Here is an 18,522-nt window from a genome sequence, read left to right as displayed (position 1 = left end):
AATAGCTTGCTGTAAATAAGTGCTCAGCTGTCTTTGCCTCCCAGGGTAACTATATGTGAGAGTTAAGTTGGGGGATAATGCAGGAGGAAGAAGATCCTTAAAGAACCTTCAGGAAAAATGATTCCAACCCCATCTGTAGTACTGGCTTTAGGTTTTTAAAAAATTCTTCTCAGCCCTAAGTGGGCAGGGCAGCTGTCTGCACAGAGTAATTCAGCTATAGATTTTCTTATGAGAAAGGAGGCATTTGTAAATTATGTGGCCTTTATGCAGATCGACAAAGTGTGTTGACAAACTTCAAGTGACAATTTAAACAAGTATTGGGTCTACTGTGCTTGTATTTCATAAGAAACCAAATAAAGGAGAGAATGGGTTTAAAGTTATCAAATTAAATAGGCATTTAAATGAAAATAGAGGTCAGCTATAGGTTCCCAGAATAAATGAAAATGTGTATCTTTTGTGATTTTTCACATTCATGTGATTTTAAAATATTATTATTCTTTAGAAATCAAATTTGCATGTAAATGGCATTATTGTGAATTTATGTCTATTTCCTCAGAATAAGTGATAAGTATTGACTGATGTGAATAGACAGAGCTTATGGTTTTCAAGAAAAAAAGGTGTTTGTATGTTATCCAAACGTCTTTTAGATTTGTTCATGTGGATCTGTGATAAAAGGGTTATCTTGTGGCAAAATCCATGTGGTTCAGCTGGGATACAGAAGGATTGTGTGTTTTATACTTGAATAGAGGAAAAAAATTGATACATTGCTATGTGGTATTTATTTCCAAGCATTTACTTTTAAGAGAAACACCATATAGTTATCTGAAGCTTAAGAAGTATTGAAAGGGACTGGGGAGCCAGGAAAGTAATTTTTTTATTCTTATGGCCATAGGAATGAGAGACCCTCAGACAGCCTATAGGCTGCTCTTGTTACAAAAATCACAGAAACTGAGAAACTGTGTCCTTGATAGGATCTGAGTTAAAAATAAGAATGAAGCAGAGACTGGAACTGAAGAGTGGCTGTAGACCCAGGCTTTGTCTCTAATTGCCTCTGTTAAATGGCGTTGAGTCTGAACACCCCAGCAGTGTGACTTGTGTTAGCAGAGGGGGTTTGCAGAAGCTCTCTCCTTGGGGAAATTTCTTTGGTTTTCTTAGAACTTAATTTTTTCTTTGATGGCTCTTCCTCTTAGATACAACTGATATTCTTCCACGTAAATTAGATTATAATTAGTTATGATTTTATGGATGATAGTTTAAATGATAAAATTATAACATTAAATCTTAATTTTTTGGCTTCAGTTATCAGACAGATGACAGATATGCATTGAGCTTAGGTGACCAACCTAGCTGCCTTTTGAATTACCTGGTCACAGTCTAGGCTGCAGTGGCGTGGTCCTTTTGGGTGTCCCAGGCATTCAGCATAAGGAGTTTTGAGCTTTTATATGTATAAAAATGTATCCAAAATTTGCAGGCTTCTCATCACTGCATACGGCGTTGGGTCTAGCTAGAAAGATCAGCTGACCTTTACATTGGTGGCTACATCACAGTACGGTTATTTTGCATGTCCTCATGAGTGACATGGGCGTGAAAGTGCTGATTCTTTGGAAGTTAAGAGGAAAGATGACATTACTTTGTCCTTGTGCACATACTCTGGAAATGTACTGAATTGATATATACATGAAGTGAATGGTCAGCAGTATCCTAGCCATGCTATCATATAAATATGATAGGACTATGGTTGCACAAGTTGCTTCAAAATGTTACTGAAGGCTGCTGAGTTACTGAGGCTCTTTTGAGCTTGTTGACATTGTTCCTGTTTGCCTTTGACCTTTTTGACAAGACAGTTCCAAGAATTTCTTGAATGAAGGAATGATGTGACAAAGAAATTTTAATTTCAACCACTACTTGCAGACATTGGGGAAAAGTAATTTATGGGGTCTGTCCCGTTTCTGGGGAGGGTTTAGACTTAGTTCATTAAATTTTATGAAGTTTTATGACTCATTGTCTATACAAAGAAGATAATTTGAGCATGATCTTGCAACAGATTCCTATTTCTGATTTGCTGGCAGGAATATAAATTTTAATCAGGTTTTGGTACCTTCAGGTAGCCACATTTCTTACTAAAAAACCCTACCTTTCTACCCCAGCACAGAATCATCTCATTTCCACAGTAGCTCACATCAGTTAGGTCCTGTGTAACAGTCAACAGTGGTCCCACTGCTCTGAAAACTCTGGAATGGTATTTTCTGTGTAAGGAGGTTGCACAGTCCTATGTTCAAGGGCTTAGCTACTGACTGCCATTGACCAATTAGCCTTCACATTTTGTAATGGGCTGATGCTTGCAAATCTTGCCCCAAGCCCCTGAATTTGTATAAATTTAGCATAATCAAACCTTGCAGTTACTTTTTTTAGTACCCTAAGACCTCATCTAGACCAGGAGGAATTTGCTGCTTTGCCTGTAGTAGAGAGAAACCTTGGCACAGTCTTTTAGTTTTGCCAAGCTATGCAACATTTGCAATGTAATTTTCTCTAGTTGATTATTTGTTTGTTCATAGCAAATTATTTATTGAGTTAGTTCTCTTTCCTTGAAAGACCAGCAGCTAACTATGCTAGTCCAATCTTCCTAGCTGTGGTCTTAATGGTTGTATAATAGCCGTAACAGATAAGTGACAAAACATTGAAAATTGGCCTTGTTTCTTTTTAGACATCAGAGACATGTTTATTGACATCTGCATTAATAACAGTGCTACGCCAGAAATCCTTTAAAACAATTGTATGCCACTGAAAATGCTGAAATTCAAAATTAAAGGCACTCCTCCTATTTTAGCTGTATTTTACAAAGTTAATAAAACAAAATAAGAGAAATAATTTAAATTACTTTCCAAATACTGTATTTTTTTTTTTTTTTTTGCTGTGTTTGGATTCCATTGGGTGGGATGTTATGGAAGAGTTCAAACCATTTCTAATTTCTGGCAAAGATTAAAGAACTTATTTCTCCTCCCAGCTGTATATTCCCTCTTGTATGGATATCAAAATGTGCTCATCAATGTCATCAGGTGGCTTGAGGTACTGCACATATAATTCATCCCCCTATATTTTACACCCATATTTTTATGCTGCCTTTTCTCTCACCTTTGCTGAATTCTCCTGTTTTCTCTAGGTGAATGGGAAGGACCTCTCCAAGGCCACTCACGAAGAAGCAGTGGAAGCTTTCCGCAATGCCAAGGAGCCCATTGTAGTTCAGGTTTTACGACGAGCCCCAGCTACCAAAGCTCACAGTAGCTCTCAGGATGTTCAGCTTATGGATGCCAGCACTCAGACTGACATCACTTTTGAGCATATCATGGCTCTGGCCAAGCTAAGGCCTTCCACACCACCAGTTCCTGATATCTGCCCTTTTCTACTTTCAGATAGGTATGGTTTATCTTTTTCTGCTGTTTACCTGTGGGATTGAGGCATTGCAGTGATGGTCTTCTAGCCTTTTCCTGAAAAAGTCTCAGGAACACTTTAAATAAATAATAAATGTTGTTGATAACCACTATGCCATTCAGGGTTGAGTGACAGCTTTCCTAAACTCTACTTGCAGATTAGGGCTACAGGAAGGAATCTTAGATATGATTACTTTGTGTTTATGTATCTGTTCATCCAAAGCTAAGCCCTAATCAAGAAGAAAAACATTTCTGTGTTCCAACGCACCAAAAACGCTTCTTCAGATCTAGAAAGAGCTAGTCTTGTTTTCTGTTCTTCCAAATTTTTCACAAAAAAAAATCAAGGAAACAAGTGATTTAATATAAAGGTCCCCTTATCAAAAGCAAAACAATTCCAAAAATATAGAGATCCAAAAGTACCATCTCATCTATCATATGGCAAAATATGTGAATTAATTTATCTCTCTTTGGAACTGAATTGGATGCAAACACCAGCAGGTGTGCTTATACAAAAGTAGGGTTTAGGGTTCTTCCTCTATTGACTCCACCTCATAAATAACATCATATTGTGGGTAACCCCAGATGACCCTACAGACCCTCTGTAGCCTGCAAAAAACCATTATAGCCCTAGAGCTTTTTCAGTGATTTGCTGGCATGAAGTGTGTGTCTGCAGAATTGATGCTAACGCAGAACATGACACTTTTGACTTTGATGTAGGTCCATTTTGAGAAGTTCTGGGTTAGATGGATTTTGCTTACTGCTGACTGCTGCACAGCAAGGAATAGGATACATGTATTTCTGAGTTTTATTGGATATTTCTAAACTCTGGGCTACTGTGATTGAGGTTCCCATGTCCTCAGCATGGGGAAGAGTTTTTAACCTCTGCTAAGATAGGTCCACACTGGATACTACATGTTTGGGATCCAGCCTTGGGTCTAGAGATGTTGTAAAGGCCTCATTCTTTGTGTTCCAAGCCCATTTAACAGTACAGTTTACTGACATTCGTAACTGTACAGTTGCTCAAGTGCACTTCACCATGTCCTTACCACATTAATACAAGAGGATAATGCAAATTATTTTAGGTAAATTCTTAAGCAGTTTGTGAGCATGATATGACCTGTAGATTGTTCAAGACTATGACCAGATAATTTATGAGTTGCCCCCAGCCGTGACACAGCACCTGAATCTGGAGTTATGTACCTTTATGAGTGTAAGGAATCCAAAAATGTCACAGTGAAACAGTTCAGCTCAAACCAGACCCTTTTAAGAAATCACTCTGTGTAAATATGCTGAAAGATGAACCCAGCAAAATGAACTCAGCCAGAGCATGAGCTTTTGCAAGGAAAACAGCCTATGCTGCTTTTGGTACTAGCTCTTTCAGGTACTTGGTTCTTTCAGGCTGTCAAGCCATTCAGAGTAACACTCCTGAGATGAGAAAACTATGAAGTGAGACTGGGTTGGAAGCAGGGGGAGGAGGTGACAGTTGAGGGGGGTGAGGTGGGACCTTTTAATTAAAAAAAAAAACATATTTTCTCATCTATTGTTATTGTACTGCTTTGTTCCACATAGCTGCCATTCTCTTCACCCAGTGGAGCATGAATTTTATGAAGGTAATGAGTATCTTTCCAGCCTGCCTGCTGATGCAGATAGAGCAGAGGACTTTGAGTATGAGGTAAGATCACGGGCACATTTCACCCTGTCTTTCTGTTATTACAGATATGGCATTTACACAGATGATAGCAGGCTCCTCTGAGAAAAAGAAGAGTGGGAATACTTCTTAAAATCAACACAAAAGGCAGTTTTGTGTTATACCTGTGTGATGTCACAGGATTTACTGGGGTTAGGCTAGGGTTAGGCTAAAGATGTGAAATTTGAAAGCAGAATTCTGCAGTGGGTGACTACATACAAGTCTAGGAGGCTTGTTTAACATGTTCTGTCTTTGTGCAGCAGAGACTGCAACCTGAATGCTTCTTTTGAATAGATTTAATGCTTTAAAGCAAGCCTTTCCACAATTACAAATGGTTACTGGAAGCTTAATTGCTTTCCCCCTCCTGCCTCTAATTTTAAGAATCAATTGTCCTTGTATTTCATGCCTGAGAAATCAGTCTTCTAGATATTTGGGGGTGTGCTTGAGTGTTTTTAAGATCACACTTCAAACTGGATAATGAATATAGTTTTTATTACTTGCTCTTTGATATTTGACATTGTAAGTATTGCAATTATAAGAGATTGTGCTCTGTACCACAAATCTCCCTTTGCTGCTAATGTATTGCACTGTCTGGTAACAAGGGTGGATGTGTGTATGAGTCACTGGAAAATCATTATGTGAAGCTTCCCAAAATGATAACATGTGATTAGTGATGTTGCTCTTCATTAGATTTTCATTTAAATATCTAAATAATCTACTTGTCAGTCAGTCATTAGCTTTTCATGTTTTCCACTGTCATCTAGTAACAAAATATTTATAGGTACAGACATAAGAAGCAGATGGTTCTTTTTATTATTAAACAGTGCTGAGTCTTTTCATAAGTTCAAGTTACTGTGTTTTAAATAAGAATGATTATAAATAATTAAAAATCTTTAATACAATATTAAAAACATCCTACCCTCCTGCTTGCTCTACCTTAAGAAACCCTTTCAAAGGTTTCATGTAACTGGATGGCATTTGGAAATTAAATGAAAGGCGAAAGCCTTGGCAAATATGCAGTGAGTTCACTTTTATTGTGTCTTTAGCATCTAAGACACTCAACTGCAAGTTCAGCCCACTGGTCTTCTAGCAGACAGGGGAATCTGAAAAATCAAATAACATCTACTTAGTGGATCTCTTCAGAACAAGCAAACTTTTATTTGAACTCCTAAAAAAATCATTGCTATGGATAAGTGAAATGATTATTTCTTCCCAGTTGGATTTTGGTGTAGTATCTCACAGCATAAGTCTCAGACTTTAAGTTCTATTTTGACTCCCCCTGTGTAATACAATATTAAATTTCTCTGTCAGGTGTGTTTGTTCATGATACTTGTTCCTGAAATGTAATAGAAACTATTTTTTCTGGTAGTATTTAATTTAATTAGTAATGTAAGCATCTAGAAAGATTTTTTTTTAATGGTAAAACAAATAATTTTCACCATTTAATAAGAATATCAGTGACAATTTTTAAAGGGTCGACCTGGTGGAATCAAGTCCTCTTTGTGGCCATTATTTATCCCTAATAATGGCTGACATAAATACTGTGACTACAGTAAATGTTTGGGCAGGTTCTCAGTTGCCTGTATACTCTGCTAATCACAACATCATAGTCATTAATTTGCTGTTAGCTGTGATTCAGTTGCTCAAGTCATATTCACTGAGTGTCTGAAATAAAGTGTTTAATGTGAAATTTAAATGGGAAAGAAACTGTCTGGACTCCTTTGAGAAGAAGGTTTTCTACTAAATATGAAAGTTTTTTAGGAGGAACAAGAACATCTCGCAACCTTTAATTAGCAGAGCTCTAACCATTAAAGATATTCCCAAAGTTTAAGCCCATATGGTAATATTATGGTTTAAGTTTCTCACTGGTTGTATTATCTGCTCTTTCAGGTCCTTGTACAAATGTCCCTTGCCATAACCAGGGATCTGGAAAAACTGAGAGCATTGTCCTCATAGTTATATATCTCCATCCCAAAAAAGAATCTCAGAGTCAAAAAGAACTTCCCAGCTCCTGTTGCCAGTCCTAGGAAGAAGCAGCAGGACAGGGGGTGCTCCAATGCTCTCATGGTCTCTACAACAGTATTGCCCTAGGTGTACTCTGCTGTGGCCACTCCTTTCCTTTGCAGAGGGACTTGCCCTGATGTATCCTGGCCCCTCAATTATGCCAGTATTACTTACTGTGAAACAGATGTGGGAACTAATCCAATTTTTTTTTAATAGAATTTTAGAAGTGTTGCTGCCTGATCTAATTTCAAGCACAGCTTCACAGTTCCTCTGCTGTGGCAGCAGCAACAGGGAAGAAAAAATGCTCAAATATTTGGGAAGACAAAAACTGACAAAAGATGAACAAAAATTATCAGTCCATCTGATGCCAAAAGAATTTTTGCTTTTATATATTCTTCATATATTTTTAGCTCTGTAGACTATTATTGTATAGCTATATAGTTCCTAGCTAACTCCAGCATTTTTCCTACCCTGATAGACAGAAAGACAAAACAAATTCCAAAGACCCTGTTCTAATCTTGCTTCTTCTGGGAACCAAGGAGGAGCTACCCTTCCAAGACACTTTCCTATAAACAACTAGAAGAAGGGGGCTCCAGAAGAGGCTGAACCAAGTGGGGGAATTACCTCATCACCTCTGCTTCTAACTGGGGATTCTTGGCAATATGATGATTTGCTGAACTTACAAAACTGTCTTCACTCTCCTCTAGAGGCCTCCAATAAAGACCAGCTTTTATATTACTTCCTGTATTAATACTGTCTTAAAAGTGTGTTGCTTAGTTTCTAGATTTTTCACGCATCATGTCTGCCATCTAAGGGTGAAAGCAGCATGGAGAAGTGGTGCAGAAGCCCTGCTCATGCCACCCCTCAGTCTGCAGGCTGGATGGAAGAACCACAGAGCGTTCTTTATCTCACACTGATTGATTTATCCTGTGTTTAGGGGAAAGAGGTTTATTGTTATTACTGTGCTTTATTTAGAAGGAGGATTTTATCAGTGTTCCTTGATTTTATAATTGTTTTTTAATTTGTGACAACTTTCTGGTTGAACTTTAGCTAATCACACACAGCAAAAAACTTGTCTGCTGTCAAGAGCATGGTTCTGTTTCCAAAATGCACATTAACCTTCCCATTGTACAAAAGGATGGAGATAAGTAGCTCACGGGTCTCCTTGGCAAACATGAAAATTTTTAAATGGATTAAAATCCAAACCTTGAAATTTCAGAGAGGAATTGAAACAAGATAGTGAGCAGAAAAAGAACTAGAACAACACTTCATTATTTCCTAGAAATGGTTTGTAAATGAAGAATGCATCAGTTGTGAGAGACACAAATGCAAAATATGCAGCCACATTAGGAAGTAAGGAAATGAGACGACTAGCAAATGGGGTGCTGGAAACAAAAATGTTTTCCAAAAAAGGGAATGTCCTGAAAAACTCTGATCACTTTTATTCTTGCTTACAAATATGTGCTAGTGTTTAAGTACCTGAGCTTCCACCATAAGAGACCAAGAGGAGGATCATATATGATAGTCAGCACTGGGTATATGGACTTGCAGTGGTAGGATTAGACACTTATAAGACTCTTCTACTCCAGTTGTAAACTAGAAAAGCCCTGTGGGCTGTGATCAGATTGTCACAATGAAATTAACTCAAGTATGAGCCAATTGTCTTGGAAGGATGCACTCCCAGGGAGGCTCATTAGGCTCCATACAGTACCATACTTTAAATGAATGGCTGGGAAGATGATGAAGCTGGGGGATTTTCATCTGCCAACTTGAGCATCCTTATGTTGCTACTGCAAAAATTGTCCTAAAAGAAATCTGAATTGCTGGTAGATGCTTAGCCAGAGCCCACATCAGTCAGTGTTGGCAGAAAGGCATCAAAAGATTTGCAATTCTTGCATAGACAGATACTCATGAGGACTTTTAAGAAGCAGGAATCGACTGATGTGTAAGTGCTCCATTGGACTTGCAATCAATATCACTGAAAGAGAGCCAGAGATATTCAGAACAAACCCACCCAGCCTGACTATGAGTGGCTTTCTGCTGCTGGACAAGTGAGTTTAGATTATAGATCACACTTGCACACCAATGAGGTGAAATGACTAAAAGCATCACAGTCCCCAGTAAATCTGTGTTGAACGTTGCTCTAAAATTTGTCCTTGTAAGAATAATAGAGGCTACTGGTGCTAGGGAGGAATAAGTAAGCTAATGGTGCACACTTAATAACATTTCTGAACCTACTATCCAGGAGAGAGAAACTTTGTATATTTGTTTTGGAACATTAATAGTAATACAGAAATTAAGATGACAGAGTCACTTAAATGGTGAGACAGTTACAAAATAGGTAGAAAAAAGATAACCAACAAAGAATGTTGTAAAGACAGAGCTGGTCAAAAGAAAGTATCACTGAGTCTGGTCCTATGCAATCAGTCTAATGAGACAAGAAATTAACCTGTTACAAGCAGGCACAAGCTGGTAGTGTTTAGTCACCAGGTCCTTATCCATGGGCAGAGACCTTCATACCATGTATGTACTGAAGTAGCTTTTGAGCAAAAGCAGAATGGGAGGTGATTGCTTTCTGCTGGGGGATTACAGCTTTTAAAACTTCATATATCTCGGGAAAAGATTCTCATTTCCAGATGAATGCTTCTTCCAAACAGCAAAAAGCAGACATCCTTGAGAAGGAATAGTAGTGGGTTGCATTATCTGTTGTTGCATATGTGAGGAAGACTATACGTAAATTTGCTGTCAACATTGACGGGTTCTTTTTTGGAGGAAGGTTGGATATTAGTCAATGTGAATGCACAAAAGAAACCAGAATAATTGCCTAAAAGACTTTCCAGCTCTGATTATTTTCATTTTTAGGCACAAGTGATTGTTTCAGCTTTCAGGAGCCTGGAAAATTATATCCATCATGTCCATCATGTCCATCCAATAGTCCATCATGTCAGGAGGGAAACATTTCAGAGTGAAGAAGGGAGAATGGCAGCCATTGTGTTAGCCCACCTGTATCTGATGACTTTAGTTCTAATGCACGCCAATGATAGTCTTGATAGATTGGTATAGTTTTAAGACCAGTACCTCTGAAAAGTTGCTTAGGATAGAGTTGATCCGATATGAAATTATGAGGTATTCTGATCTCTTCATTTAGAAACCATTGAGCAGCTTTATGTTACTTTTTTGCTCAGAAAGTTTGTGCATGTCAGTAAACATACAGACAGCCACATGAATCATGTGCAGGTAAAATCTTTCTGTGACCGTGTTTTATGGAGCCTTTTGTGTCCAAGCAGTGGAAGGATAAGAGTTCTTGGGGGAAAGAGCATGGTATTTTGAGAAAAAGCCATGTGAGACTTTTCCCACTTGGAGCATGAGCTAGAAACTACACACATGCTGTATGGATTTTTCCCATGCTATAGAAAATAGGACTTCTGGAAATTAGAATATTCATATGCAAGTTGCTTTACTGCATCCTCCTCCTCCTAAGCACAGCAGTGCATGGTGCTCTGAGGGTTGGTTAATACTTCAGAGCAAAAATTATTACTCTTAAGATCATGTTCTGATTTGTAGACCCAAGGGACAGATTTTTCCATCAGAATAAGGAAATAAATGTGTCTGTATGCATGTTGAATGCAAATGCTAATTTATGGTTATGCACAGCCATTCATTTAAATGTTTTGATAAGTATTTGCACTCATAAATCTGTTAACTGCAAATTTAGATTAGTCCATCAAATTTACTGTTGGCCTGCTCCAAACCTGCTGAAATTCCTAAGGTTTCCTATTGACCTGAGCATTTCTGGATCAGATGCTGTCAGCTGTTTTCACAAACAACTAAAAATGGGCCTTGAATAGAGATAAGCTAGAAACCTTTTGGAATTGGCCATGAGTAAATCTTTGTGTAGACATCTTTTCACTGGACACTTAAAAATTGCATTGGGAAAAATTTTACCCTGCTCTCCTTGTTTCTTTTACTGTATCTGAGCATTGCAGTAGATACAGTGCAGCAGTAACACACTGGTTCTCTCTTCCAGTGATACTCATCCAACTGTGATAAGGGAAGGTATTTCAGGAACAAATTCAAATTTATCAGTTCTGTGGCATTACACTTTTGAAGTGATTGATTTTTATTGGCATTTTTTTCCTTAGAAATAAAGAAGGAGTAATTTCAGATAGCAGTCTGAGTGAGGCTGTTTATCTGAATAAAGTTGCTTGAACACCTATAAGTATTTATGGGTTGAGGCTCTCATGGGCCACTGAAGAGTGGTCTCAGTGACATTCATTCTCAGTGAACAGCCCACCATTGCTGTAATAGCCCAGATGAGACCTGCCTGCCTGGTGAATTCCTATTTAAGACCTTTTCAACGCATACAGTACTTAACCAATAAAACACACAGGTCTGTCTATCTTGTAAATACATATTTAGGGCCTTTTTAACATGAGGATTACTGAGCTGATAGCCTGTAACAGCTCCCTCCAGAGCTCTGATAGTCTGCAAACACCCCTGTGTGAGCATTACAGGAGCTTGCGGCAACACAACCTGAACTCCTCCTCAATTGCTAGCACCTGAACAAACAGGGTTTTTTGGAAACAGCTTCTGTGCACACACTGCCAGCACTGCTGATTGCTGCCGTCAGGCTCTTTTGTTTTGTTACTTGATGAGTGTTTCTGCACAATGAAGCTAGCTATCAGGTTCTGTATGTTTTTTCACTGTATTTCCTACTGTGATCGGAGTCTTTATATTTTACCCTGAACTTCTTAAAATTGGAGATAAATCACAAAATGCACCTCTAGGAAATAAAAGGCAGTTTTTAAATTCAGCAACCACCAGACATAATTTAAAAGAGAAGGCTTCAAGAAATATGGATCCTTATAGAGATATGGATGTTGTAGTTTAGAAGAGCTGAAATGGTGGACAAGGTTGTGGCTTTCCATTGTCATCAGACCTGACTGGTATGGTAGGAGAAATAGGAACAGATTTGATGTGTTGTAGATTTTCAATGGAAAAAGCAGATGCTTCTCACCACATGCCTTTCCTTATGGGACTGCTGTTGTGGTGAAGGGAATGAACTGAGGGCTCAAAGTGGGCTTAGATAATCTGGGACTTCATCACAGAATCGTGGAATGGTTTGGATTGGAAGGGACTTTAAAGATCATGTAGTTCCAACCCCTGCCATTGGCAGGGACACCTCCCACTTGACCAGGCTGTTCAAAGTCTCATCCACCATGGCCCTGAATACTGCCAGGGATGGAGATCCACAGCTTCTCTGGGTGTCTCATTACCCTCATAGTGAAGAACTTGTTCCTAATATATAATCAAAATGTGCCTCTTTCATTTTAAAGCCCTTACCCCTTGTCCTATCATGACATGCCCACGTATAAAGTCCCTCTCCAACTCCCTTGTAGCCCCCCTTAGCTGTGGAAAGCTGCTCTAAGTTCTTCCTGAGGCTTTCTCTTTTCCAGGCTGAACAACCCCAATTCTCTCAGTCTGTTATCATAGGAGAGACACTTGGTACACTATGTTTCTTTTCTGACCATTGGTTCAAACCTAGCAGTTACAGCTGAATCATGCTTACCCCATGGCATAGAGACATTTACTGACATCATTATTCTGATTTTTTGGTGGCAATTTTTAATATTATGTAGTACTTGCTGATAAGAAGTATCATGACAGAAGTGAATGGGTATGTGTGTAGTTTGTGACCTTGGCTGCTTAGGAGAGTCTGGTCTGTGGAGACTTGGGATGATTGGCCTTTTTTTTTTCCCATTCCACCTGTCCTATCATACAAATATAAAGAGAAAAAATGGACTGTGTTTAAAGCTATCTTGTAAGGAATTCACCTGGATTAGTAAATAGATCATTAAAATTGATTCAGTTGGAGCTGAAGAAGCACTTAGCATGATCAGGGCTTCTAAAACCTTTCCTTGTGATTTCTTCTTGTTAACTCAAAAGAGTTCTGGGTGGCAAACACCTGGCCTGTGACCCAGCTATTGACTAAAAATGGAAAAGGTCACAGTTGAAATAAAAAAAGGGGAAAGTGGCACTGGAATATTTTTTGCTTTATTTCTTTTAATAACACTGGATATAATTAAAAGAACACTGAGGATGCATTTGGCATAAAACAGCAGAAGATTTTGTATTTTCACTGGCATTTTTTTTTTAAAACGCCTGTGAATTTACATCAATGTAATTTACCCATAGACAATAATAAACATGGAATTTCTCCCTAACTGTGGCCGATTGTACACTGTAAATGAGCAAAGGATTGATAAAAGGAGCAGCCCTTTTCTTTCAGATTTTCATTTGTCCTTTAAGTATTGAAGTTACTTTTCAGGTATAAAGAAATTAAACAAAACCATTCTATTGAGGTTCTGCAGTGTTATGATGTCGTGTATTGCTACATGAATTCATAAGCAGGTGAACTAAGGACAGTTGTATTGAGAGACTTACCAAGTCAATCAGTGGCAGAAGTAGCAATAAAAGCCAGAAGCCTTTAATTGTAATGTATCTCTTTTTTGGCCATTAAATCAGTCTTTTTCCTTGCTAGCCATTGGGTCATTTAGATAGAAGGCAATGTCAGGGTAATTTCTGCCACAGTTGTTCATTGTATATCATCACAAAATTCTGACATTCAAAGTGAATGAAGTTGCTGTCATCTCACTTCCTCTAAGTAACAAATATTCCAATTTAGGGATTTGAATTGTGTCCACAACTGCAGAGGATCATGAGAGAATGGGGGGAAAAAGACACAATACTGGCATGGACAAATTTATCAAGGTTATTACCATTTATTGTGTTTTAAAACAGGAGAAAATATTTATCAAGTCAGTGAAATTCATTCTTTTTCATGATTTCATAAAACAAGCACAGGGTTACTCCTTACTTCACCTGGAAGCTAATAAAAATTCTTACTTGTTGTCAGAGCTTATGTTTTACCAGGAAAATGAAGAAAAGTGGCTTTACTTTAGCAACACTTTATTGCTGGGCGACATTACAATGTATGGAATGTGCTTTTTAGTCAGTGAAGGAAGAGAAGGGTGCTGGTAATATTTTCATATTTATGGAAATGTGTGGATTATAAATCTTCTGTTTTGGAGAAATTCTTTGTTTAGACAGTTCTTACATTATTATCCCACATACTTCCATATATGCTTTACAGTCAAAATATTTCTAAGGATTTTATTAATGCCATTTTTCATATGCCTTCTACTTGAATGTTCATGTAGTCTGTCTTGGAAACATGAAATCTAGCTATACAGACAAAAGATGGGAGGGAATAATTTATTTTACATATTCTTTTAAAAGTAGCCTAAGTCATGTTAACCAGTTTATTATAATGTTGCTATTTTAAAGCTCAGATCCTAGGAAATCCTAGAGCACAGGAAACATGGGCTGAGTCCCCCTAGCAAGAGGGAACCTTTTACAATAAACTGGGCTTAAAGCAAAGTTTCAGTATTATTCATGCTGGGCCTTCAGAGGAGAAATCAAAAAAAAGCAGGAGAGGCCTTTTCTCTGGGAGTTTGCTTTCTTATTTAATGAGGGATCTCTTCAAAGAGAATGTGATAGTCATTCCTAGAGGGCATGGTTTGGTGAGCAGGAATATAGGTGAAACTGTATTGTGCATCAAAAAGCAGAAGATGAGTTTGCTTTGTATTTCATCTCATGGTTTTATCAATCTGCACAAGTATGTGTTTGGGGGTAGAGGGCATTCTGTGTGCAACAGAAGTTTGAACAGCTGAAACTCAGCATGGATATGGTGCCCATAGACCTCATTCTGGTGCCAGGAAAATCAAAATGTGTTTTGAAAGTAATTTCCTATTGCTTCATGTACTTGATTTATAGGCATATGTATGTGATTAAAATGTGCATATTTTAACTATACATATTTTAATATGTGTAAGGTAAACAAGAGCATAGATGGGATGGGATTTTAATAGTGCTTTCTAAGAATTTCTAAGTTCAACTTTAAAATTAGCTTTTTCATAGTATTTTGCCTTTACTGTGTCTGAAAGACATAAACTGAATAACAGAAAAGTATATTTCTCACAAATGTAATTGAAAAACTGCATTTTCAACTTGATTTCAATTAATATCCCAAAATAGCCTTCACACAGTTGTAAATCTAGGCTGTCCAAACACATGAAGTTGTAACTGGTTAAGAGTTTGAATCTACAGCTATATGTTTCACTGTCCAGATAAATGCTTGCTGCAGCAGATGTTGGCACATCTGTTATGCCTCCCCATTTCGATTGGCTGCCTGGGTGTTTAGAAAGTGCTGATGAGGCAGATAAATCTTCTGACACATTTCAGGCCCAAAGCAGGCAGGCAGCAGTAACAATGATGTTTATAGAGCCAAGTACTCAGCAGTAACATTTTGAAATACAGCAAATATGAAGTATGATTTTACCTGCACTAGGTGAAATTTATTGTATTATTATTGTATTGTTTTAATTTATTATTTCATTTATTGTATTGTGAAAGCTAATTATTCTAAGTGTTTTTCAGCTGATCTGAACTGCAGCTGAATGCCCCTTAAATCTGCAGCTATGACACCTCTTAAAACTCTGGACTTCGTGTATGTAAGATTTATTGTCTAGAAAAAGGTGCTTGCTACAATTTAGAAAGAACTGTAAGCTATGAAGAGGTTCTTTATTAAACTTAAGGGAATTGGAAACCAGAAACAGCTGAGGTATATGAGGTTTTTGGAAGGGGAACACCTATCATCTGGGGACCTGAAGTTCCTGGCCTTATCAGAATTCTTACTTTCAACAGTACCTTCAGTACTTTCTTCTACCCAGTGAAGTGTGTGAGATTTGAATGGTTTTTGTACCATTAGGGCCTGGAAAACTCCAGAGGGCATTCATGGACAGAGAAGTATATATCTGACAGTCTCAGATGTGGAGACTGGTTTCCAAGTACATCGATCTTTTGCACATCTTGGATCCCTTCCAGACCTTAATCACCAACACAATGAATGATAAACAGAAATGTAGAAGTTGTTGTAAAGATTTTAGCACTGATGTCATGAGCTGATATTGTCTCATTCCCTTCAGTAGACATTACCACTAAATTTTCCAAGTGGCCTTCAATTACCCCTATTTGAAGCAAGTCCAGAAATTGCAGTGAGCCTGTTGTAAAGGAGCAAAGAAATGGCTGCTGATTATACAGCTGATATATAGTTATAGTTATAGTCTACAACTTGTAGTTGTAGTTGTAGTTATAGTCTACAACTTCTCTGGACAACTCTTCCAGTCTTTGACTACCCTCATAGTAAGAAGCACTTCCCTAAATATCTAATTGGAATTTCCTGAGTAGCAACTAGTGTCTGTTGTCTCATGTGACTGTCACAATGCACCTCAGAGAGTCTGGTTCTGACTTCTCTGGACTCTTGCATTGATACCTGAAGGAAGCAACAATATCTCCTTATTGAGAGTAGGTGAATTCTCTTCAAAAGACTAATCAAATGCAGTTCTCCCAGCTTTCCCTTTTTGGAGATGTACTCCAGCCCTCTAATTAGTTAATGGACTTCTAGCAAGACATGGAGTACTGTATTCCTACCTGAAAACCAAGAGAAGGTCCATTATAACATTTTACATCAGAGCCATTTCCATTGGAAAACAGATGGGGAGCAAATTTTGGGAAGCCCCAAAAGGAAAGAAAAATTGAACTGGTTAAGTTTGATGGATTTGTTCTCCCCACCCTCAAGGAGCAAAAACCAATGTGACAGTTTAGTGTGTTCACACACACTTCACAATAGAATAGTTACTACTCCAGTCTGCTTATCTCATTTTAACATAAGGTTCAGTTTCTGCCTCCTCTGTGCTATTCCCACCTACTTCGTTTAATGAGAAGAAAGTGACAATGTAGGATCTAAGATTAGTGAAAAAGAAACACTTCACTGCATATTATCAGTTAGCTAATTATACTTCAACCTCCTCTTGTATCCTTGCAAATTTACATTTCTATTGAGGGAAACACTATTAGCAAGGACCAAAGTTAATGCTGAAAAATACTACATATAAGCATTTCATCATGGGTCTCTCTGCTCAGAAAGCAAGTATTCATGGTTTTCCCCGATACACAATATACCAGAAGGGGTGTTGGGTCTCAAGCAGGAGGAAATATATATGCATGCATATCACAGAAAAATATAGGTATGTAGTTAAGTATCGCTAATAAATTAGCATTCATACTGCACCATGGGAAAAGAACAGAAATAAAGAGGACAAATAGGAAGGAAGAAGAATCAGGGAGAAAAGTAAAGCCATGGCCTGTTTGAAAGAAGACAGTGGATGTTTTATTTTCCAGTAAGTGTGATCATCCAGACAATGGGGAAAAGTTGTTTTTTAATAGCATTTAGAGTATTTTAGGGTTAATATTTCTCATAAGTATTTCTCATAAGCGTTGATTTTTTGGATTTATCATTTTGGTATCGTGTATGCTAGCTAAGCTTCAAGAGAGGGTTTGTGACTTCCTGGAAGATACACTGTCAGCTGTTGAGCCTTTAGCAGCCAGGTAGCCTGTAATTTGCAAAGGATTTTTTTTCTTTCTTTGACTTCCATATGACATACACTCACTCTAAAGTCCACCAGGTGTCTTTATGTTAAAATATCCTTTAAATGCAAGTCACACAAGGTCTGCCAGGCCCACAGACTTAAAGGTGTTTATCTCATCCTCATATGCTCCAGACCCTTCCTCCTACTGCAGCACTGAATTTGTTCATAGCACAGTGATCACAGGCTTCTCATATTTGTAGTCCAGCTCCATCATTCATCCAGCCCAACCAGTTGCCCCACCTGCTCCATGACTGCTATCCATGCCGTCCTCACCCAAAGGGAGTCTCAGCTGACACCAGGGTGTCTTCCTCCTCCCACTCATGGCCAGGAGGCTGTTGCTGATCATCACACATCAGACTGCTGGACACTCACTGGCGGGCCTACCATGCCCTAAGTTTCTCCAGTGTTTGATTTTTCACACAGAAGTGTAATGCACACCAAAAATTTTCACTCCAGAGCTGCAGGGTAAGAGTGAATTCCCACATCCATTGGAGCTTCTTTATTATTAAAAGATTCAGCAGCTACAGGGCCAAATTCTGCTGCCACAGTTGAACGGTGATATTTAATTAATAGGTGCCTATATTTCAGCATATTAATTCTGGGGGTTTCTGCTAGTTTTTTCTTTTTCTTCTTTTGTTTTGTTTTGTTTTGTTTTCTAACACTGGTATAATTGTCTGCAGCATCCTGCCATCCCAGAGCATTCTTTGTCTGGACACAAAAGAGCATGTGGCTCTAAGAGTAGCTATAAAGCAGGGATCAGTAGGAAAGTGGTTTTATTTTTAAGTATTTCTCATACTACATTGTGTTTGGGTTTGGATTATGCATTTGAAAAATGCTTGCTGATATTTCTACT

At 38.1% G+C, this 18,522-nt stretch overlaps 1 protein-coding gene across 4 annotated transcripts in view; it reads left to right on the top strand.

The window, feature by feature from the left end:
- Nucleotides 1-18,522, top strand: part of PDZRN4 (PDZ domain containing ring finger 4) — a 234,952-nt gene that overhangs the window by 190,631 nt on the left and 25,799 nt on the right. For all 4 annotated transcript variants that reach the window (XM_053977713.1, XM_053977714.1, XM_053977712.1 and 1 more), the window contains 2 exons: nt 3,161-3,414; nt 4,998-5,100. In XM_053977713.1, the coding sequence (XP_053833688.1) occupies nt 3,161-3,414; nt 4,998-5,100 (357 nt within the window). The remainder of the gene's footprint in view (nt 1-3,160; nt 3,415-4,997; nt 5,101-18,522) is intronic.

Source organism: Vidua macroura, chromosome 5 (genome assembly GCF_024509145.1).
Source record: "Vidua macroura isolate BioBank_ID:100142 chromosome 5, ASM2450914v1, whole genome shotgun sequence".
Classification (NCBI taxonomy): Eukaryota; Metazoa; Chordata; class Aves; order Passeriformes; family Viduidae; genus Vidua; species Vidua macroura.
The sequence above is the reverse complement of the archived record's forward strand: the minus strand, read 5'-3'. Positions and strand labels throughout refer to the sequence as shown.